The sequence below is a fragment of the Colletes gigas genome, unplaced genomic scaffold (assembly GCF_013123115.1).
Source record: "Colletes gigas isolate AHSC1104 unplaced genomic scaffold, ASM1312311v1 Colletes_gigas_Sc00027, whole genome shotgun sequence".
In the NCBI taxonomy this organism is placed as follows: domain Eukaryota; kingdom Metazoa; phylum Arthropoda; class Insecta; order Hymenoptera; family Colletidae; genus Colletes; species Colletes gigas.
Window position 1 is genome coordinate 1,106,895 of NW_025106656.1, and position 22,912 is coordinate 1,129,806.

Sequence of the window (22,912 nt, forward strand, 5' to 3'; positions counted from 1 at the left end):
AAAAGCTTTATTACTTAAATCGTTCTATTTTTATTATATGTTGAGGTAGATACAAGGGTCGTTCAATAAGTCCTTAGAAAAAGAAAAATTTTACATACAGTGGCGGACATGTACTTACGAACATGCTAATAATTACACTTTCATTGTTGTTATTTTGTTATAAAACGCTTTGTTACTTAAATCATTCTATTTTTATTATATGTTGAGGTAGATACAAGGGTCGTTCAATAAGTCCTTAGAAAAAGTTAGAAAAACAAATTATTTTAGGTAGATATTTTTCTACTTTTCAACATAATCTCCTTTTAACTCTATACATTTTTCCAAACGTTGCACCAACTTTTTTAAGCCATCTAAAAAGTAAGGTTTCGGAAGGTCCTCAAAATAGGCACCTGTTTAGTCGGTGACCTCCTCGTTCGACGTGAACCGTTGTCCGACGAGCCATTTTTTAAAATTTGGAAATAAAAAAGTCACTAGGAGCCAAATCCGGTAAATGCGTCGGATGTAATAATTCGAACTTTAATTGCATGATTTTGGCCACTGAAACTGCGCAGATCTGCACCCGTGCATTGTCTTGATGGAAGAGAATCTTTTTCTATTTCAAATGAGGACGTTTTTTCTTGATTTCTTCGCTCAACCGGTGCAATAACGACGCATAATACTCTCCAGTTATTGTTTTTCCTTTTTCCAAGTTATCGATGTAAATGATTCCGAGTGCGTCCCAAAAAACTGTGGCCATCACCTTGCTGGCCGATTTCACCGTCTTCGCCTTCTTCGGGGTCCGTTCGTCTTCAAAAACCCACTCTTTTGACTGTTCCTTTGTCTCTGTAGTATGGTGGTGTATCCACGTTTCGTCCACAATTATTTATCAACACAGAAACTCGTCAGGATTGCGGCGAAAAAGCGCCAAAACAGCCTCAGAGTCGACCACACGATTGCGTTTCATCTCCACTGAGAGCAAACGCAGCATCCATCTTTCCGAGATGTTTTTCATACCCAATTTTTCGTGCAAAATTGAAAACATTGTACATACCTTGCGATATGACTGTGGTCTCAACTATTTCGCGTACTTTGATTCATCGATCACTCAAAACCATATCGTGGGTTTTGTCAATCGTTTCGGGAGTAGTTACTTCCAGTGGACGTCCCGAACAACGTTCATCATTTGTGGATGTACGGCCACGTTTAAACTCATTTACCCAATTGTAAATAGTTGCAAACGCAGGAGCAGATGTGCCATGAACTTCATCCAACTCAGCTTTGATCTCTTTCGATATTAAGCCTTTCAAATACAAGTGTTTAATCACCACTCGAAACTCACTTTTTTCCATTTTTCTAAATGAGCAAAAGTTTCTTGCTTCAGTGGATAATAAAAATGAAATCGTGTGGTGAATATAACTGAGAATTTTACAGCTGTACAGTGAGTCATGATGCTTACTAAAAACAAAAGTTTTCGATGATACGAGCATCAGCTCTTGGATTTTCTAAGGACTTATTGAACGACCCTCGTACTATCATTCTCTGTTGTATCTCTTACATAACTTTGTTACTATAAACGGTGAATAACACTTTGCCTTAACTCTTCGACAGTGTTGCGGACACATACTTACGAACGCTATTGCAATGTATGCTTACATCATTTGTTTTGAATTTGTTGATCCCGGAAGCAGTTTTTGCTAACTTGTTCATATGATTAGACGAAGCGTATATTAGATTTGAAACGTTAATCATGAGTTTGGGTAAAACTCTAACGCCAGAACAACGACGCCAAGTACAGCTTAAAAAACAAGGACTATCGTATCGAAATATTTCTAAACAATTAGGCATATCTCTTGGAGCTTGTCATAAAGCCATGCAACATATTAATCTCCGAAAAACTGCAGAAAATACACCCCGTAAACCAAAATCCCGTGAAACCGATAGACGAACAGATCGTTTGATACATCGTCTTTCCGGGGTCGACCGTTTTAAGACCGCTGTTGTTATTCATAATGAATAAACTGCGGATCTTTATGCAAATTCATATTTTTATTAATAGAATTAATAAAATGGGAGCTTTGTAGATGATTGTCTCAACCCTTAAATATAATAATTCGTATCTTACTTTAAGTATTTCTTATATTTTTGCATATTAAGTGCATTCTGTAGTTTCTTGAGAATTAAAATTCCCCATAAATGCATAAACATCCGCAGTCTAATAATGAAGTATCGCTACAACTGGTTAATGAAATCAGTGTTCGAACAGTGCAACGCCGTTTATGTAAATTTAATCTAATGGGTAGAGTGGCACGGCACAAACCGTTGATATCTGAAAAGAATCGACGTGCGAGGCTTCGATTTGCGAGAGATCACCTCAACTGGACAGAAGAACAATGGTCCAAAGTTGTATTTACCGACGAAAGTAAATTCAATCGTCTAGGATCTTAAAAAATTTATGTAAGACGTCGTATTGGCGAGGAATTTAACACTTTAATGGCCGCACTATAAATAATGATATTGTAGACCAAAGTGAGATACAGTCGCGTCGGTATTTAAGTTGACACTTATCATTTTTATAAAATAGCCGTAAAAGGATACAATAAAAATAAATAAAATACGAAATGTTTACAAAAATAAATTTATTCGTGTCTTAAGTAAATAATGTCACCTTATTAATTATGTTCATTTGAGTAACAATAGCATTAACAAATATTTTCTAATGAACGTCTATCGGAAAGTAAGTTGACAATGGTTATAAAGTAAATTATAATTCTATAAGTAACAGTAAAAAAAATATTTAATAAGCAGTTTGATACCCTTTGGCTTTAATTACTTCCAGTAAACGATTTGGCATACTGTGTATTAATTTTTTTAACGTTTTGGGCTGTATTTCATCCCATGCCTTTTTTAGTGCGGCTATCAATTTTGGTTTTGTATAGCGGTCCGATTTTGGTATTTTTCGATCGAGTTCGTCCCATAAGGTCTCAATCGGATTTAAATCAGGGCTCTGCGGTGGCCAAGAAAGCAGCAATATGTATATTGTTTTCGTCGATAAATTTTTTAACGATCTTTGCAGTATGTTTCGGATCGTTGTCGTGTTGGAATATGTATCCTGTATCTGGCCCAAATTTTTGAATTGATGGAAACAAATTTTCTTTTAGAATATCGATGTATTTCGCTGCTGTTAATATACCATCAATAACTGTTAATTTTCCTACATTTTCATTGTTGAAGCAGCCCCATAACATTATAGACCCTCCACCGTGAAACACGGTGGAGGTGATAACATTTTGTTTAAAAGCTTCTCCTTTTTTTCTCCACACATATTTCCTTCGTTTGTTTGATTGTAATTCAAATTTTGACTCATCACTCCAAATTATGAAATCCCAGAATGCAGTCGGTTTATTAAAATGCTCTTTTGCTAAATTTAAACGTTTGCGAGCATTTGTTTCGGAAATGTGTGGCTTCTTCCTAGATATTCGACTATGCAACCCAGCTTCGTATAAACGGGATTTTATTTGAGTGGTCCCTATTGGCAAATTTAAATCTTCTTTGATCTGTTTGGCAGTAATAAATGGTTCCTTTTTTGTTATTTTAACAATTTCTCGATCCTGACGGGGAGTTGTTTTTCTTTTTCTTCCCGTTCTAACTAAATTTTCAGGTTTCCCAGTAGTTTCTATCTTTTTATAAATTTTTCGCACCCCTTCCTTTGATATCCCAAAATCTGTGGCAATCTGTTGCAAACTTTGGCCTTCTCTCCTTCTTTTATAAATTAATAATCTTTCAGACTCGTGTAATTCCCGTATTTTCGGCATGCTACAAGTAACCAATTCTTAACAATAACAATACATAACAAAAAAAAAACATTATATAAGAGACTAAATACATTATCAAATTATTAAATGCACGTTTAATAGCAAAATTTTATTAATGAAATAAAAACTTGATTACGTCAACTTACTTTCCGGCGAACCAAATTTAGGAAATATTTTTACAGATTGACTGTTATTTGATTGTACGCGGTGTTTTCGCTTTGACACTCACTGGTATACTGAGGCATTTCTTGTACATAATGTAAACAATGTCAGAATGTACGGAAGGGCGCGTACAAGTGTTTAAATTATGGAACAATATCGTCAATACCAGAAATACAACAGCGTCAACATAAATACCGACGCGACTGTACATGATGATGCTAGGAATATTATTATAAGGAATTATAAATGTAACCTCAACAAACGTAATAAGTTGAATGTATGATGAAATGGTGACTGTTACAGTAGGTCACACACACGTGACAGTGGCTAACGTCTACTAGCTCACAAAGTCACGTATACGTGACAGCGGCCGTCAAAGTGTTCATACAAAATGTACCAAATCAACTGTTAAAGGAGGTGGTGAATACGTATTTGTTTGGGGTTGCACGACCATTAATGGTACAGATTTTTTATTATTATTATAATTCTTTTATATAGAGATTTTTCTTATTTTATTTTTATGCTGAAAATTATGAATGTTTTTACATCTGATTTTAATTAAACGAAGGTATTAATCTAAAACTAAGTTTGTACGTCTTGAAAGTAAATTTTGAGATTTTAAAACTTTCTAAAGTTTAAAAAAAGGTAAAATGGAATATCTCTTAAAATGCTAATTATTTAATTGGCCTTAATTCCATTCAAAAAATAAGTGCAAATGAACTTTTTTGCATTGCACAATAGACCATATTAAACATTTAAGGTGTAACGTAACATTTAATATGTATTTCAAAGATCTATTGAAAAACACAAAAACAAGGGTGAAATGTTATATAAACATACGTCCTATTTCGCCATTTTGTACTACGATGATTCTTAATGAGAAACAGAGTTAGTATTACTATTCCCATTAAACTGTATAGAATGTTCGATAACTGTTTGCTTTTCTTAATGAAAGATTAATAGGTCAGTCTTGTGTCAATTTCTTGTGTAACCAATCGCATTAATTATTGGAAGAAGTTCCATCAGATACACCGTCCCGTTTAAACCGAGTAACCAGATAGTTTATGAATGAACAATTCCCTAATTCATAGATAATAATAATATTTCTTTACTGTGTCAAACTTGCATTACAAAAACTAAAAACGAATATATAGAATTAGTAATAGATGATATACGCTTATAGAGGTTTAGATTATCGGCATACAGTAAAAATTCACATCCAAAGAGCTCTTGATATCGTCGATAATCAGATATCGTTGATAAATAAATTCAATAGTAGAGGTTCACGATGAAAGTTCCGTGAATTTACAAAAATGGATATAATAATTCTTGATATAAAAAAGAAACGAACTATGGATTTGCCAGGTAAGTAACATACAATTTTGTAACACAAAAATAATTACCTAATATATTTCTTAAAAGTTTAAATACATAAATACTGTAATAGATAAAATATGAATCTAAAAAAATTCAATAACCGCCGTTCGTGTAAGCGTTAAAAGAATAAATAAAAATTGTCTGCAATAAAAGTATCATGATTTAATGAGACGAATGCTTTACGAAATTCTAAATAAATAACGTCTACTTTTTCTCTATTTTAATTCAGAAAAAATATAATTGTAATACACTGTAAGATCAGTAGTGGATCTTACACTGGTAAACCCATGTTGTGAATCAGAAATCATATTAGTAAAAAATAAAATGAGCTTATATAACTATTACATGTTCACAACAGTACTATGTTTACATTCTTGATACCAGTGGAATATTACGACACTGAAAATTTCTTTTATCGTATATTACAAAGGTCATGGCTTTGTGGAACTAACATCCAACTTTAGAAATTCGATTAGGTATAGAACGACACGTCGTGTACATAAAAGTTAATGGAAGAGGACACAGGGTGGCTGATTTCGCGAATCGGAGATACAACGAGAAAGGGCAGCCCGGGACGGTGGTAAATTACAAGTAAAACCGGCTGCGAGGAAGAAAGGAGTCAAAGTAACCGGAAAACGAAGTAGGGACACAGAGAACGGAGAAGACGGTGAAGAAAACGAATCCGACTCAATGTGTTGAAATAGAAGGTTGTAACGTGCCAGAGCCTGATGGATCGAGAATTCGAGTAGAAGCGAGACGGAAACGGAACAAGATAAAGTAACAGCGTCTGTCTGCACCGCACATTAGACCCCGTACCGGTCACAAAAGTTTTGCACTTGCACCTAACCTAGCCAGATTTTGTGTAAAAGACTCCATTTAATTACCTACATAGTAATCGACATCGGAGCCCTGCGTGCAAACAGTTTAAAAGAGAGACGAAGGAAGAAGATAGGGACAAAGAGGACTTCCCTGATCCCCTTGCTCGTCACCGAGAATGTCAGCCATCTGGCATTGTACCCGTCCCCACGTCGGTGTGCACTGGCTGAGCGTGTGCACTCGGTGGCGCCTACCCCACGAGGTCGCCGATAGTAGCAAAAGCAAACAACGTCTCCCGAACAGGATCGGGGCAAAGTGAACGGAATGAAACGATAGAGGGAATCGTATGTGCTGTGACCAATATTTTCTCACGGCAACGTGCCTCTATCGCCGATTCCAGGAACGTTCCGGACGCGTCCCCGAAGCCTTGAAACGCACCAAAAGCGAAACGAAGTATCCACGAGTTAAGAACGAAAGTGGCGTCGATTACTCCCCTCTCTCTCTCTCTTTGATCTCTTGAATGAGCCGAGTCTTTCAACCATGGCACAGATACGACGCACTTACTCAGCGTGCCGCACGTGCCTGTTGTGCATACGTAATGCGTATTGACACGTCGAGTGACAGCACGCGGACCGAGTCACGCAGCGTACAACACCACGTCGAATCGATAAACCGAGAACAATTACAGGAACAACGTGACGACCGGCGGATAACGCGTAGGTTGACAAAGAGAGGATCGAAATCGAGTCCACGATCGCGAGAGAAGATTTTGTGCAGACTCACCGGCAATGGCGACAAACAAGAAGAATATCCACGTATCCATGATTATGCTGGCGAGACGTAGCTGGAAGCTGCTTGCTGCGTACGCGAGCTTGTCCATCACGCTTCAGGATTCATCGCCGAACGTCGTCGGTCAGGTACACGCGGCACCTACGCTGATCTTGCTTGGTGTATTCGACGGATCCTTGCACGGGAATACTCCCACTGTCCGCGTAATCGAGCCCACCGCACACTACCGCAAAAGTCCGTGGAGCACCCGCGACGGTCTCGCGTGTCACGTCGTCTCACCACCGCAGAACGTGTCCTGACACTGTCCTTCGGCTCCCTACGGCTCTCCCACGAAGCAGACTCGCATCGTTCGAGAGTATTTCGCGAAGGAGGCACACGGCGCCTCGTTCGAGCCCCGAGAACGCTGTCAACTCAGGTACACGCTGCTAGCACGGTTTTATCGTTACGAAGCGATCGGATGCGACGAGATTGTGCGTTACGATGCGCTCTGCCGCTGGCTCGCGCCGCGTGTGCCTCTATGCGTGTCCGCTGTTATGCGACGCGTTTCATCCGCGTCCGTTCGCGAGAATAGATACGTCGGTCAGTCCACCGGCGCCTCTACCGACAGACGCCTGGCGCGAACCTCGATATATTACGGTCCTCGAGAGACGCGAATCGCACGAATTTGTTGCGAGCGACGACGGCGTGCACGAGTACGGGCGACCGTGATGTGCTCTCACCGCCGCGTTGCCCGGAGTATTGACCGACTCGGCTCGGTTCGGCTTGGCTCGACACACGGTGCGCCGCGCTGCGGGCCGGACCAGGCGGTGGAGATGCGGAGGGGGCGCCTGCCCTGTGACGACTACCGTACAACTGATCCTACACCGCTGCGCGCGCACTCTGGCTCTTACGCTCGCGAGAGCGGCTACGACGAACGACCTATGCCTGCGCTCCGTGTCGATTCAACCGTTCGATGGGCCTTGGACATTATGCTTGTTTCTTTATTTTCCCCGTTTTATTATCCTCTGTCTCGAAACCTGTTGTATATTTTCGACGACCAATTAATACGACCGCTGGCGAAATTTTAAATTCGTAACAGAGCCGGTTCGGTAATTGATTACTTTGCGCTTGCTTTCGTAATTTATTACGAAAAGTAATCGTGATAATCGCTCGTACGATAAATTTAATTGTATTAATCGTATGCGCATACTAACCAACGAATAAAACGTCACTATCGGTCTCTTTTGCAATTCCGCGCAAGAATTTAAATGATTTTCCGCTGCGTGTTTTACATTAAAAACTATGACTATTTCATGAAATCTCTTGTTAATTCTAGTTTGAAGTAGTTAACCCTGAAATTAATTGAATGCTGTTTGCCAATCAACTCCAATACCAACTAAGAGACTAGAAAAAAGGAGGAAGATAATACTTTGCTACTATGCCAATCACGTCCATCGGAAAATTGTTTACGCTTAACGCTTACATAACGCGATTACGCATAGTGCCAGATTGAAATATTTTTGTTTTGGCTAAGGAACAGGCTCGAAAAGTTTCATCGAGTTGGTCAATTGGTTATTCTTTCTGTTGGTAAATATATTTTAACACAATTATAATACTACGAGAAATACTCTTAGAATAACTGCTATTAAAGGATTGCAAAGCTAACCTAACCCCGCAAAGGGTTAATTTACCAACCTTATACTCTACTAATTCTAAACAAATCACAAAATCGCTCACGGCTGAAAGATTAATATAGCGAATAAAGTCACTAAATAGTTAGAATAAAAACGAATAAAAATGTTTTCCTACCAGAAACCACATTTCCAACAAAAAAACTACAAGATCGTGCGACATACGTTTATACTGTAGGTACACGTTTCCGCGACAGAACCGCGAACGAATTCGTGAGAGCCTGGTTGGATCGCCTTCGAACGGTTGACATAGGGAAATTCAACGATACAGACGGTAAACGGTCTGCCGGTAGTTTTATTCGACGATCGATACTCAATACCACGTCCACCGGAGGAAGATTCGATCTCGGGAACGGCTCGAACGCCTTCCGGACTTAGCAAAGAGATCTATAGGTCGGATAAGGATACGGCTGAGATCCAGCAGGTTGTTGCACGTGGAAGAGAGAATTCGTGTGCAGCGGTTCTTCAATTCTCCTCCCCTCTCCTCTCCCCATACCTCGACATCGAACTTTCTTCCCGAATGGTATTCCAGACCGTAAAGAAGGGCCACAAAGAAACGATGGGTACGATTTTATCTTCGTGAAACTATCGAACCGTAAGCCCTACCCCCGCGACAATGGCGTCGAGTCGTAGTTACTCGCACGCGACCCACAGAGCTTGCCTAACGACCAGCGTCGAACCGCTCAGCGGGGTACTTTTGTTTAACCGAAGCATTTATTAATCAATTGCATACCCCTTGCTAAACCAAAGAGTTGCGCATTTGACGGTCAAATGCTTTCTTTTCTCTGCCGCTCAATGAAGAACGCATCCTTTGATCTGTCGAAACGTTTTGTTGTCAGAGGACTGGACGAATGCAACATTTGCATGCACGTACAACGTAATTTGTTGCATACGTCCAACGGAAACGGAGCGCGAGAACTGAACTTCCAATTACGGCACGAGCAACGCACGGTTATAGCTCGTTGCACGTACTTCGCGTAATCGAACGAATGTCTCCAAGGAGAGCTTGAGACTAGAGACTTCGTCGGGAAAATCGACTCTGTCTCTGGTGATGTTCAAACTATTTCGTACTACGAACCATATTTTCTAACATTTTGTAAAAGTTCATGGTTATGTAAAAAAAAAAAATGCGCTTAAATTTATCAATTCCTTATAATTTTCATTAATCAAAATAAAAAATTCAATGAGTACAAAAAAGTGATTTGATTCAGATTAATCGTCAATGCTCATGCTGCATCATCGTCAATATTATTATTAGATTCACGTTGTAGTTCATTATCCTTTTCTTATCCTCATTGGCTGTAGACTTGTTTAGATATTTCAGGTTTTTATAAATGATATGGTGAATGGGTGACAAAAATTGGAGTAATTTTTGTAAGTTTTTGTACTTGTCTATCTTTATAACAGGATGATTGGGCGACTTCCTTCAGATTTTTTGAGGTCAATCATTAAAAATTCAACCACTTCATTAAGGGTTTATTTATAATAAAGTGTGTATAGCTCTTCTTTTATCAGTCGGAATCATCGAATGTAACAAATCTCTTTAAGATTGTCTTTTACAATTTTGTTCATGGGTTCAGTAGATAAAAATTTATTTACATCCATCTTGTGAACATTAAATTTTCGACTACAAATACGTATTGCTGCTTTTTTCTTTGATTTTTCAATGAGATCAAAATTTTGGTCACACTCCATATAAGAGTGACCCGAAATTGAAAATTTATCTAGGTCTATTGTCTGTACATTTGCATTTTGAACCATGTATATCCAAAATTCTATTATGTTTTTCTTCTTATTTTGTCCCATCGCGTTATCATTAAATGCTATTAAGTGATCGACTAAACTCGCCAGTTGTTGAACATAACTTAGAAAACATGAATAATTTTTAGATATCAATAGCAATTTTCTGTTTTTTGTAAAAGTTATATTACGTGCATAAACATTCGACATCAAAGGTCTACTCATTGATTGCACTTTATTATAATTTGTCATGTTAATTATTCACTAATTACTATATTGCAAATGAATTCAATGCATAAGTTAAGATACGACATACAACATTGCACAGAAGTATTAGCATAGCATAGTTTTTAGGTTACAAATACTTATAACTACAAAAAGAATTATACTAGTGAATTCAATATTCCATAAACTTTTATTTTACATATCCTAGTTTATTATACAATAAGTACTGGTAACATAAATAAAGCAATATAAAAATAATAATAAAAATACATTGTTCAAGTATCATTTAAGTAGACAAAAGTATTGGCACACTCAGCTATTATTATTTTCCTTCAACTAAATATAAATTTTTAATATTTTAATGTTAGCCTTCTTTTAATAATCTGTTTCAACTTTTCTGGCTTTAAATAAACTATCTTTTCGATTAAATTAGATATCTTTCCATTCTTTTAAAAGTACGTGTTCGTTTCTTTTTTACTCGATGCGTGGCGCTTTTTAATCCATTCAGTAGTTTACAAACACCAGCATTATGAATCAGGTTGTCAACATTTCATTGATTTTTAAATCAGTCTATAGCACACCAGAAAATAAAACAATTGTTCTTCTCAATTTTTGCAAAATTTCCATATGACATATTAACTTTATGTAACAGATGATTTTATGTATCAGGAATTTTGTTATAAAGAATAATGATATTTCGTACTGCGTACCAATACTTTTGTCTGTATAGAAAATCACTTAATTTATGTTATAGATTCTTGTATAATAAACTAAAATGTGTGAGGTAAGGGTTTATAGAACAATGTACTCTATAGTTCAATTCTTTTCGCAGTTGTGAGCATTTGTATACTAAAACTTATGCTGTGCCAATACTTTCGTCCAGCACTGTACATATTCATGTATGTATCATAAATTCAGTCTACTTTTTCTATCATATAAATTAATTCAATCGAAAGTACAGTACCAGTTTCACTTGTAAAAATGTTCAATATCGTTAATAATTATCAAATAAAAATAAAATTAAAGGTATATCATTAGTATACAAAGAAAAGTTTAATATTTCTATAATAGTAAATAGCAAGGCAAGGTTTGATATAAATAAAATATTTCATCTATGCGAATTATAGATGAAATTTTTAAGGTATTACGAGACATATCTAACTTGAGAAACTGGTTCTGTAGCATATCAGACTGTTAAATTATACGATCAATCGTACAATGATTGGCAGTTTCGAGAGAATAGTGGTTTCAATAGTACTTGCTCGTTTCTCAAAATGTATTAATATGTGACGTATATATTTTTAAATAAAATGGACTAACATGCGATTAATCCAGTAAAACAGGGAGTATAAAGAACCACCATTCCAATTATACATTTGTATAATTTTATCATTGTAATTTTCTTAAATATATATACCTATATATAATTACGGGTGTAAATGATCGTGTATATTTATATGCATACAACATAGAGTCATGGGAATATTTTGTCAGTGACGAGCAATCAATAACATTAAGTTCAGTATTTTTATTCCGACATCTGTAATCCATTCAGAATTAGCAGCTATCTATGCTAATCTCACGAGAAAAATTACTCGTCTCTGTTTCATATTCCAAGATAAATAGACAATAGCACAATTTATCCTAAATATGATTTACTTATGCTCGTAAGGAATCAAAATAAGATGTTCAATATTCTCAAATATTAATGTATAACTTGAGTCCCACTAGTCACACAAACGAAGATATTCTTTGTTACAGAAGATTATCTTGTACAAAAAATAGACAAATACAATTTGCATAGAATTAAGAATTTTGAAAAATTTTACAACAATTTCGCATATCTTACTCATGAATACATGTAAAAATCTAGTGGACATATTACTTAATTCGGGAAAAGATTTTTGAATGAAACTAATTACACTTACAAATTTGTTATTGCTACATAAACGTAATACGTGAGGTTTTAGCATATTAAAATCAATAGCATTCTTTCATGGAACTTAATACCATGGTGATCACAAGGTTTGTATGTGTACAAATATTAAAAAAATGTTAAGGATACACTGCGTTTACATTTATTATGATCTAAACATTGTTTTATAAAACATAAATCGCTAAAAGCGATAATCTACTTTTTAAATACATTACTATATCATAATTATTTTGTATTGGAACAATAGGTATGTTCCAATCAAGTTTGCTAACCATATTTTCGTTTTGATAAATTTGGTACTAAAAAGTTTACATAGAGCGCAGAACTCTAACATTCTAAGAATGTCATTATACACGATGTAAATGACTTTCTGTGATAATATTATACATTTATAAGAAGAATCAAATTAAACGAATACAAAATTACTTATCCGTTTGGCAAACGTGTTTTTATCAATCCGATACACATATACCTTTTTCCTTAAATGGCTGGCAATGTTCATGAATAATTCTATTTACAATGCAACAGCCCATACTTATCGTATACTTCTAAATTTAGAGGTCGTAAAATTCTTGTACTATAAAAGCAACTAAGATATGTCCTCTAAATTTAGATCATTTGCACAGATCTTGATTCACTTTTGCAATTCACACGTATTAGAAATTTCTACCTAAAAGATTTAAATTTGCTTCAATCTATTCAATTTCCATTCTCAATATTTATAATTTTTGTAATCGCCTATATGCAAATGCACCGCTAAAAATTTATGCGTCGTGATTGCTAAGCGATCAGCTCTAAACTACAAGTATGTGTCGATTAAACACTGATTATAAGATCTTTACCAAAATTTTAACGCAGTGTTCTATATAAAATATGTCCCCGCACTTTCGCATTTATCTTTTGTAAATATAGAAAATTATACCATTATTTTCCTCCCGATTATTAAACGAAAAATTCACTAAATACAATCAGTGGGAATTATTTTCCTGAAGAATAACCAATCTGCTATGGGGTTAAAAGACATAGTCTGGTCCTGCCATGTCTATTGCCCATCTGAATTTATCCCTTTGAGTTTTGTTATAAATTCTCTCAATAGGGACGTTATTCTTCTTGCACCTAAAAGATCAGAAATTAAATAATTTTTTACTGCTGAATGATAGATTATTTATGAAATCGAAAGACAATGAAAAATTACCATGCAACGCTGATCCTAGGATCAAGATAATTCAGCTTGGAAGTGCCTAATGCAATTTCTTTGTTTTCCTCTTTATCTGTCGCTTGGACTTCCAGCTTCGTCAACTGCTCCTTTAATCTATCGAGAGTCTTCTTCTTTTTTTCATACACACTGCAATGATGAGAACACAATAAGATACTTATTATTTTTAAATCTTAAATTACAATTAACATACACTTTTTCTTTAACAGATCCATGCTTCGCGTCGCGTTTAGCATCTTTTACAGCAAGTTCTGCATCAGCTATGGCTTCTTTTTTAGCTTCTATTTTTGCCTTGAGATTTTCCATAGATTTTGCGTGTGTCTTAGGCACTGAACGCTGGTGATTACATAATATTGCAACTGCTCGATTTGCCCTATTATATGACAAAATCTTTTCTGCTTCTGTATCATCAGGATTTGTCAATTTATCTAACTGTTGTTGTAGCGTCCATGACGCGTTGTATGTTCTGAATACTTTAGCAGTAAGACCTTCCATCAATTCATTTAAATGTTTATTCATGACAGTTGTATTAAGACGGTCGAACAAATCATCACCAGGAGACTTGTTCTCCATAAAAAGTTGTAAATTTTTGAATACTCGTTTCTCTACTGGCACTTCATTGTAATATCTTATGGAATCCTTACCTAAAAATATATTGAAATGAAAATACATAAATATTGAAGGAAACGTATACCTCTATTTAATTTAAATAAAAAACATTAACATACCTAGAAAATCGAATACAACAACATATTCCTTTCCATCTTTTTGTTCATGCAACGAAATATGTTCTACTCGTAAAGAACAACAACCTACAGTGTCTGCCTGATCCTCATCCTTTTCGTTACCAGCTCTGAGTGCTAACTTGTCTATAAAGTATAACGCAACAGCTCGTTGCCTTATACGCATTTCTTTACTTTTCCAATCCTCCCGATATTCAGCACGAATTTTATCTATCGATTGTGCTAATTTTCTAGCAGTCTCATATTTTTGCCAATCTTTTTCTCCTTTAAGCTTACTCGATGGATTAAGCATAATATATTTCACTTGTCCTTGAATATTCTCTGTCCAAGAAGCAAGCCATGTAACATTGGGATCATGGCGAATTTCTCTCCATTTGTGGCCAGATGGTGGTTTTGGTATATTAGAATCTTTGGAGCAATTAATAAGAATATCTTCAGGCACAACTCTTCTTTTCAGTTTACCCATCTTCGGATGTTCACCACGACCTCTGAATAAACCAGGAGGTTCAATTTTGAAATTTCCTATTTTCTCTTTATGTCCATCGATAGAACAAAAACCATATTCTTTTTGAATTTCTTCATTCATTTCTTTTATTTTTTGCTTTTCTTCTTTTGTCATTGCCTTTCGCTCTTCAGACTTTTGAAGAAAATATGCATGCATTTCCTTGAAATTGCACTTACTTAAATCAACTATTCTCGTCCTTTCAGATTCAGTCATCACTTCTCGCCAATCATGAAAGAAGTTAGTATTGAACACAGATTTTGTGGTATAATCATGATCCAACATGCGTGCATAGAAAGTTGCAACTTCCTCTGCATCTTCACTTAGCTTCATTTCTTTTCCATTATAATAAAACTTCACATCAGGGGGGAGTGGTTCATACGCCGGTGCAAATACTGGTCCTTTATGTTCTAAAAACGTCCATTTTGTTCCATCGTTCTTCTTTTCCTCTTCCCACCTAAGATATATTACTTTACTTAATTTTGATCATGTAAATTTTAATATAATAAAAATAAAGAAGTTAAAAGTATTATATAATAAAACCTAACCTAAAATGTGATATTTTAGAAATATTCGATTTAGGACTAAATTTGTAACTAAAATTAACAACTGTACATTTTAATACGATTAATTCTAAACGAACTATAAGTTTCATCATAATAAAGCTGAAATAATAATTAAATCATTCATGTTCTACTAGCATGTAGTTTAGCATGAATACTTTCGCGAAACAGGAATCAAACATAACCTAAAGAACGTTCCATTGTAAGCGGGATTTTCAAATACTGAAAAATTTACCATTTCCAAACTTCTTGTTCTTCTTCTTGTTTCTTCTTCCTTGGGCTTGAATTTTCTCCCTTTGATACTCTGGCACCTTTTTTCTTTGGTTTCTATAGAGATATTAATTAAGCAAATTTTTAAAAATATATAGTATTAAACAATTATTTCACTAGTATACAAAAATAAATGCATTACTTGTGCAATATTATCATCTTCATCATCTTCATGCTTCCGTTTTTTTTTCTTTGTCTTCATATCAATTTTCTTAGATTTTTTGCGTGTTGAAAGTGGGACTTCATCCTCTTCTTCTGCATCAGAATCTAATAGTCTTTTAACACGTGTTGGAACCACGGATCTTGCACTCTACAGAATTTTTATATTATATGAAGTACTTTATAATATAGAAACAGTGAAACTTGAATATAAATTTTATTTACCAAAGGTGTATCTTCTTCTGAATCTTCTTCAGTTTTAATAGTTGTGTTATGGAGATCTGAAAGTCTTGTATCATTTCCATCAGTTGAATCCATACTAGCTTCTTCTTCATTAGCAGGTTCTTCTTCATCCTCATCTTCTTTAATATATAATGGTTGTTCTCCGCCACTGTCATCGTCATCTTCTGGTTCAATTTGTGAAACAGGTTCCTAGAAGTACATACAATTTTAATAACATTAAATATCATCGTAACAAGTCATTTATTATTTGTGTTTAACGTTCTTGACCAACCGTTTATGATCATCTTGAAAACTATCGGTATAGGATACTCTACATTAAAGAGAAAAAATATATAAATTATATAGTAAGGAACTACCAAACAAAAACATCTTTTTATTTAGATAAGTCAAAATATAAAATAAAAATTAAAATACTAATAAAATGAAGAAATATACATAATTTATTTTCTTTTTTTAAAACTTTTGTTTGCTGTTCATGAAACGCTTTGTTATGATAATAATGAAGACAATAAAATAGAAACCTATCTACCTCTTTTAGTTCATGTTTCACAACTTGCCCAGGATTATAATGAAACTCTTCATTTTGTAAATGATTATGTTGTACATCAATTATTTCATCCTTTATTTTAATTTCGTCCTTTTCTTTAAGTTTTCTATCCTTTTCCTCTTTATGCTTTGCTATGAATTAAGTAAAATGAAATGAATATTATAGTTACATTTATAATTTTACCAACAGTTGATGCCACTAATACTCACATTTGTCTTTGTCATGACGATGCCGATCTTTATCTTTGTCATGGCGATGTTTATCTTTGTTTGACAGACTATGTTTATCCTTGTCTTTTTCAGAAGAGCGATGCTTTTCCTTGTCATTTGTATGTGATGTGGAATGCCTTTCCTTGTCCTTTTCCGATGAATGTTTCTTCTCCTTTTCTTTATCTTTGGATGCAGTTTTATCTTTATCCTTGTCTCGAGAACTTGAACTCAAACTATGTTTATGCTTATCCTTATCCTTGTTCTTATCTTTGTCTTTTTCTTTACTAGAGTTCTCTTTATCCTTCGATCCACTGTGATGCCTGTAATAGTGTTTTATTTATATCAACAAAGCAACAAAAAGTAACAATTCGACCTGTAATAAATAATTTGGTCTTTTACCTGTCCTTATCTTTGGAACTGGAGCTGAAGCTAGATTTGTGATGGTGTTCCCTGTCCTTACTTTTGTCTTTTTCTTTATCTTTGCTTGAAGAACTGCTATTTCTATGTTCTTTATCCTTACTTGATGACGAGCTACTCTTTTTATCTTTGTCTTTATCTTTGTTACTGCCATCGTGTTTATCCTTTTCTTTAATAGAACTGGAACTGTGTTTATGTTTGTCTCTGTCTTTATCTCGATGTTCACTTTTATGATTTTTATCTTTTTCTTTGCTTCTCTCTTTGTCCTTATGATCCGATTTATGAGATCGTTCTTTATCTTTGTCTCTATGTTCAGATTTATGTTCTCTTTTTTTATCAAATCCATTAGACATACCATTTATATGAGTATCTACAAATATCACAATATTCCATTTGTATTTCAAAATATTCATCCAAACAATAAGTTATTCCACATATTATTAAAATAAACTACATGTTTACTAATTTAATTACTTACTACATAATTATTAAAATCTGAAACAAATATACACTTACATTTTTAATTTATTTATTGTGATTATTATAATTAAAAATATCTGTTCAAGTGCTCGATGCAAATTAATTTTTAAATTCAATATTTTACATTCTCTTTTATGATCCCTTTCAAAAAGAACCAATTAATTAATAAAAAAAATTGTTATAATTCGTAGAAAAAAAAAAGAAATTTAAAATGAAAAGATAAAAATTAAAAAGTTCCGAAGTATAGAACGCAAACAAGTGCCGATTCAAAAAAAGATAATAAAATTTGAATTGCAGGAAGTAGTAAGTAGTTCGGACGCTTCGTCAGAGTTGAAACACGTGTCAGACCGGTCGGGTCGTTGGCAGCCCCAACTCTGGTTGTCGCGTCGAACTTAATGTTTGCTGTTGCAAAGTTCCAATCTCATCTATGTCAGAATACCTACGTATGTTAAACTCCACGAATAAACGGCTTACCACTATGATTCCCAGTCACAATGCTGTTCTCCTTGGCCATTCTATCCTAAAAACAATAAAATTTGCATAAAAATGTTATCTTAATGAGAGCGATGCACCGTATGTAAACGTTCATTCTTCTATTGGACTTAACGTCTGGCGGTTTCAAGCGAGCCAGGTAGGACTTAGTCGCAGACGCCATTTTGGGACTTAGAAAAATTTCGCGTCCGCGGCTATGCTGTGTCCAAGAGGAAAGCGATGATATCGAGCAAAATATCGAAAAACTATGCACGTGGGTAAATGCAACGAAACGAATAGATACGAAATAGCCACTTACTGATTCGGAATTCGACTGTGTTGTTGGTTCCTCGAGCTCCATTTTCCACAGAACGCGACTGATAGACTGGGGACACGAACACCAGAGTTGGTCGCTACTCGACTATACACTCCGTGCGAGTTGCAGACCGAGCCTACGCTTAGACCATATAGGAAACCCAGTCAAAGTACCAAAAATATCTAACTGCGCATGCGTTTCTTTGCTCCGCCTCTTCGATCACCGATATAACCCTTTACCCCGCAATCCGTAACTGTTTATTCGGTCATGTTTCGTTTCGGCAACGTTGGTTATGAACGTAACACATACGACTTCTAAACAAAGCATAAGAATAAATATTTTATTATGAAATGGATTCAATGTGATTTCTCAAAGATAAAAGTCGCTTTAAATTTAAAAAAGGATTTTCAAGTTTCGTTTATTTGTCAGGAATTTCGATTGCAAGCAGACATGCTCAAAACACAAAATCGAAGAGTATCGAAGCTTATCGCATGTTCATGGACAAGGGCAAATCATTTCGTATAGATTCAACGAATTAAACATTAATTTTGCGACGGCGCAATAAAATATTCGGTGATTATTGCTATGAAGTTCTTGTGTTAATTTTTATTATACGAAAAAAGTGAATTAATACATTAGTACATCAGCAGTGTACATTAATAGCGGCATTTATTTATTTTTTTTATATAAAAACTAAAATAAACAATAAATTTTGACTTTACAACAAATGTCAAAATTTCATGTTTTTCTTGAAAAATCTGTGAATATGAGTTGTATGTAATAAATGATTTTGTCTTACATATATTTAAAATTATTAAACAGATAGAAATGTGTGTTAAATACTTTATACAATCATCTTATGTTATTGTACAAGTGATAATACCGAATCATTTAATTTCAATTTTATATAAACAGTGATCAGACTCTATATAAACAGTTTATGTAAGTCATATTTTATACAGACAGTTATACAGATGAAAATGTATAATAGATTCAACTATTATGCATGATGTGTCGTTGAAACTCATTAAAAAAAGATTATATAAAATATCACTGACTGTATACTATAGTTACAAATGTATGTAATTCTATAGTAACAGACTAGTTTGTACAATATAAAGTCAATGATCATAATTTTTTCAAACTCGTAATTTCTAGACTATTCCTAATTTTTAATTGCTAATGAGCTCCTAATTCTTATAATTTTACATATTCTGGTTTTCCTTCGCTATTCCTCAGCATTTTCATTTTTTGGAACGCGAATACAGCATACAATGCTACAAACAAACAAAATTATTAATATTGTAGTGACTATAGTCATTAAAGTTTTCATGTATAGATGTAAGAGAGAATTGTTCCTATACTAACAAGTAACTTCCCATTCTGCTTTAGACAGGGTACCAATTTTACGATGATCTGGTAGATTTTGCATATACTGTATAGCATGTTGATAATCTTGTCCAGGTTGACCAAGAAGTGGTACTCCATGAAACGGTGGATAAGTTTCTAAAGCTTGCATTTTACCAAGTAATGATTTACCTTCGTCTTTCATACGTTCATAATAGTTTTCAAATCTATAATTAAGTAGTATAAAACCTTTATTTTTCACATCTCTAAATATGTTATTTGATTAAAACTTGCTTTACCTTTCAAACATCACTAACTCTAAACCAAATCTTGAAGCTAATTTACAAAGAGTAGGTAAATGAACAAGAAATTCTGGGCAATCAACAACACCTTCTAGGGAAAATTTGTATTTAGCTCCAAAAAGTGGTGTTTTTACTTTGTCACATAGAAATTCTATGGTATAAACATCATTTCCAAATGTATTACTGTTACATTTTTGCCACCTAGAACTGTTCAAGAGAAAAAATTCTTAAGTAGATTTTTAATAAAATTTAAAATGAGTCATAAAATAAAAATATTGCTGTTAGTATATTATAAAATAAACATACACTAGATCATATGCATCTGGAATAGTCCCAATAAAATAACCTCCTGTCCTAAGACATTCACTAGCATTTTTCATCATACATTCTGCTTGTTGTAATGATTCAAAGCTATAATGGAATGCAAATTGGCAGCTCACCAAATCGAGTTGCATACTGGAATCTTCAAATTTTTCCCTTAATTGAACCTGAAACTCTTCTTTATAATCAACTTCCATTGACAAAATGTATAATAAAAGTATGTACAACCATTCTTAATATTAAATGTGTTGAATATTTTACTTCTCATTCATTATTATTTATTTCTTTAAAATGTATAAGATATTAGGAACAAATACCTTCGTACAATCAGCCACTATAAATTCAGCACTGAAGATAGGATCAAATTTCCATTCATTAGAACTTTTGTTTACTAATTCATTGTATCGATGCCGACATTGTTCAACAGATATTGAAGCCAAATCGACACAAATCACACGTGTTACATTTCCTTTCTTCCATTTAAGTAGATCTCCTCCCTTTCCACAACACATATCTAATACATTTAAAGAAGTTCCATGTCCTTTGTCCTGTTTTATCTTATCAAGATATTCAGCTGTAAATTAAGTTTCTTTTATTATAGGTTGCTGACACAAATTGTCTTTTTATTTGTGAATAAGCGAATTAGAATCTTACATATAAGCATGCTTTTGATCCAATTATTAAAATTTCTCATATATAAGATACGGCTTTGATTTCTGATTTGAAAACCTTTTTCTTCTAGTGAGTTATAATGTTCTGCAACTAATTGTGTATTATCATTTTGCAATTCTGTTTTAGATGGTTCTTTCTTTCCTCTACTGCTACCAGAAGATAAATCGGAGGGAGTATTACTAGGCTGCAAATTATAAATTATATTTGATTAAGATTATTTAATATACAAACAGAATACTTAATAATATATATATATACACAAAGTGTCTCTTTAAAACTTTAATTTCGTTTTTTGTGAATGTTTTGGATAAAAAAAGTTTTACACAAAAGTTGTTTGATTTTAAGGTAGTGATAGGATGGTTGATAAAACAAAACTATTACTATATAATCTATTTAAAAAAGTAATATGTGAATTCAAAGATAGACTTTATTATATGGAAAATACCTTTGAAGACTGAATTTACATCTAATAATTATTATAATGATGTCCAAACATATTTTTGAATATTGATAGTAAAAAAGCAACTTCAGTTATTCTTTATTTATTTGTTTTCATGAAGAAATAAGAACAATAATTTTTAATTTGAAGAATGTAAGTTTATGTTTACTGCAAATAGTAAACATTTCTCTAAGAGCACAATCAAAAGCAAAACTAAATAATAGCAAAACTATATAATAATGTAGTAAAAGGAAGAGTAAAATGTTTGAATTTTCAACATTTTTTTCAACGTTGAACACTGTCAAAAGTAGAGGTTGTACGAAGAAATGTTCAAGATAAAAATTGTTTACTTTTTCATGCAAATTTAGAATCTGTGAAAAAAAATGTAAGTTTCTATTTGAAAAAAAACAAAGTTGACCTTCGTTTGACTTTGAAAACATTTACAAAATAAGAAATGTATAATATCATCCTATTGTTCTTTTCCAATCAAACAATTTTTGTCTAAAATTTTTGTTTGTTCAATGCGTTTTTTACGAAAAACGGGGTGAAAGTTTTAAAAAAGACATCCTGTATATAATATCATATGTATACAAGTACACATACATTTTGTCCTTTATAGCGTTTCGCTACCTTAGATGATTCTGGACCTGGAGAATGCTTTCTTTCTTTTCTAGATTGCGTATAACTTTTATCATTTGTTTCACGGTCTCTTTTTGAACAGGATGTTTGCAAACTTGTCTCAACTGATCTCTTTGCAATGCTTTGCTCTGATGATACTCGATCTTGTTTTTCTTTGGCCTCCTTTGTTGCTTCAAGACAAGGTGCAGACATTTCGATATACGAGGCAATTTTGTAAAAATATGAAATCTACTTTTTGTATTATCTCAGTAAAATCTTGCGTACACTAGTGGGTATTGCACTATAAACACCTCTATACGAATCATCACAGTGATCCAAGATGAAATAAAAACAAACCTTTTATAAGAAATCACGCACGCTGTACTACAGTGACTGTAGACTGTAGTAACTACAGTTCTTCAACATTTATTTCCAATGCAACGAACCGGTATTACCAATGCTGACAACATAATTTATATTTCACAAAAATACCCTGCAATCTGTAAAGGTTAGCTGAATACCTTTTTTGTTAATGTTATATATAAGTTCATTAATTTTTACATGAAGCTTA

General features: G+C 33.9%; 3 protein-coding genes across 5 annotated transcripts in view; all 3 read right to left on the bottom strand.

Moving 5' to 3' along the window:
* The window catches only part of LOC122401741 (transmembrane protein 132E), a 137,219-nt gene extending 129,450 nt beyond the window's left edge, over positions 1–7,769 (bottom strand). For 2 of the 3 annotated variants that reach the window (XM_043404075.1, XM_043404073.1), the window contains exon 1: positions 6,930–7,766. In XM_043404075.1, the coding sequence (XP_043260010.1) occupies positions 6,930–7,026 (97 nt within the window). In that variant the 5' untranslated portion in view covers positions 7,027–7,766. Of the gene's footprint in view, positions 1–6,929 lie in introns of all 3 variants that reach the window. The other variant, XM_043404076.1, reaches the window with a different exon arrangement.
* A 3,149-nt stretch (positions 7,770–10,918) lies between these two features.
* Positions 10,919–18,771, bottom strand: LOC122401757 (DNA topoisomerase I, mitochondrial). Its single transcript, XM_043404101.1, has 12 exons — positions 18,646–18,771; positions 18,330–18,375; positions 17,358–17,745; positions 16,959–17,278; positions 16,732–16,880; positions 16,185–16,391; positions 15,943–16,110; positions 15,766–15,857; positions 14,451–15,424; positions 13,916–14,366; positions 13,702–13,851; positions 10,919–13,622 (listed from the first exon to the last, which is right to left on the bottom strand). Exons 1-12 carry the CDS (start codon positions 18,685–18,687, stop codon positions 13,520–13,522), a joined length of 3,090 nt encoding a protein of 1,029 aa, XP_043260036.1. The 5' UTR covers positions 18,688–18,771; the 3' UTR covers positions 10,919–13,519.
* Positions 18,772–19,656: 885 nt separating this feature from the next.
* On the bottom strand, positions 19,657–22,748 carry LOC122401713 (mRNA cap guanine-N7 methyltransferase). Its single transcript, XM_043404034.1, has 7 exons — positions 22,327–22,748; positions 21,267–21,468; positions 20,930–21,186; positions 20,598–20,779; positions 20,289–20,498; positions 20,011–20,216; positions 19,657–19,919 (listed from the first exon to the last, which is right to left on the bottom strand). The coding sequence occupies exons 1-7, from the start codon at positions 22,552–22,554 to the stop codon at positions 19,840–19,842; spliced, it is 1,365 nt and encodes a 454-aa protein (XP_043259969.1). The 5' UTR covers positions 22,555–22,748; the 3' UTR covers positions 19,657–19,839.
* Between the last annotated feature and the right edge of the window lie 164 nt (positions 22,749–22,912).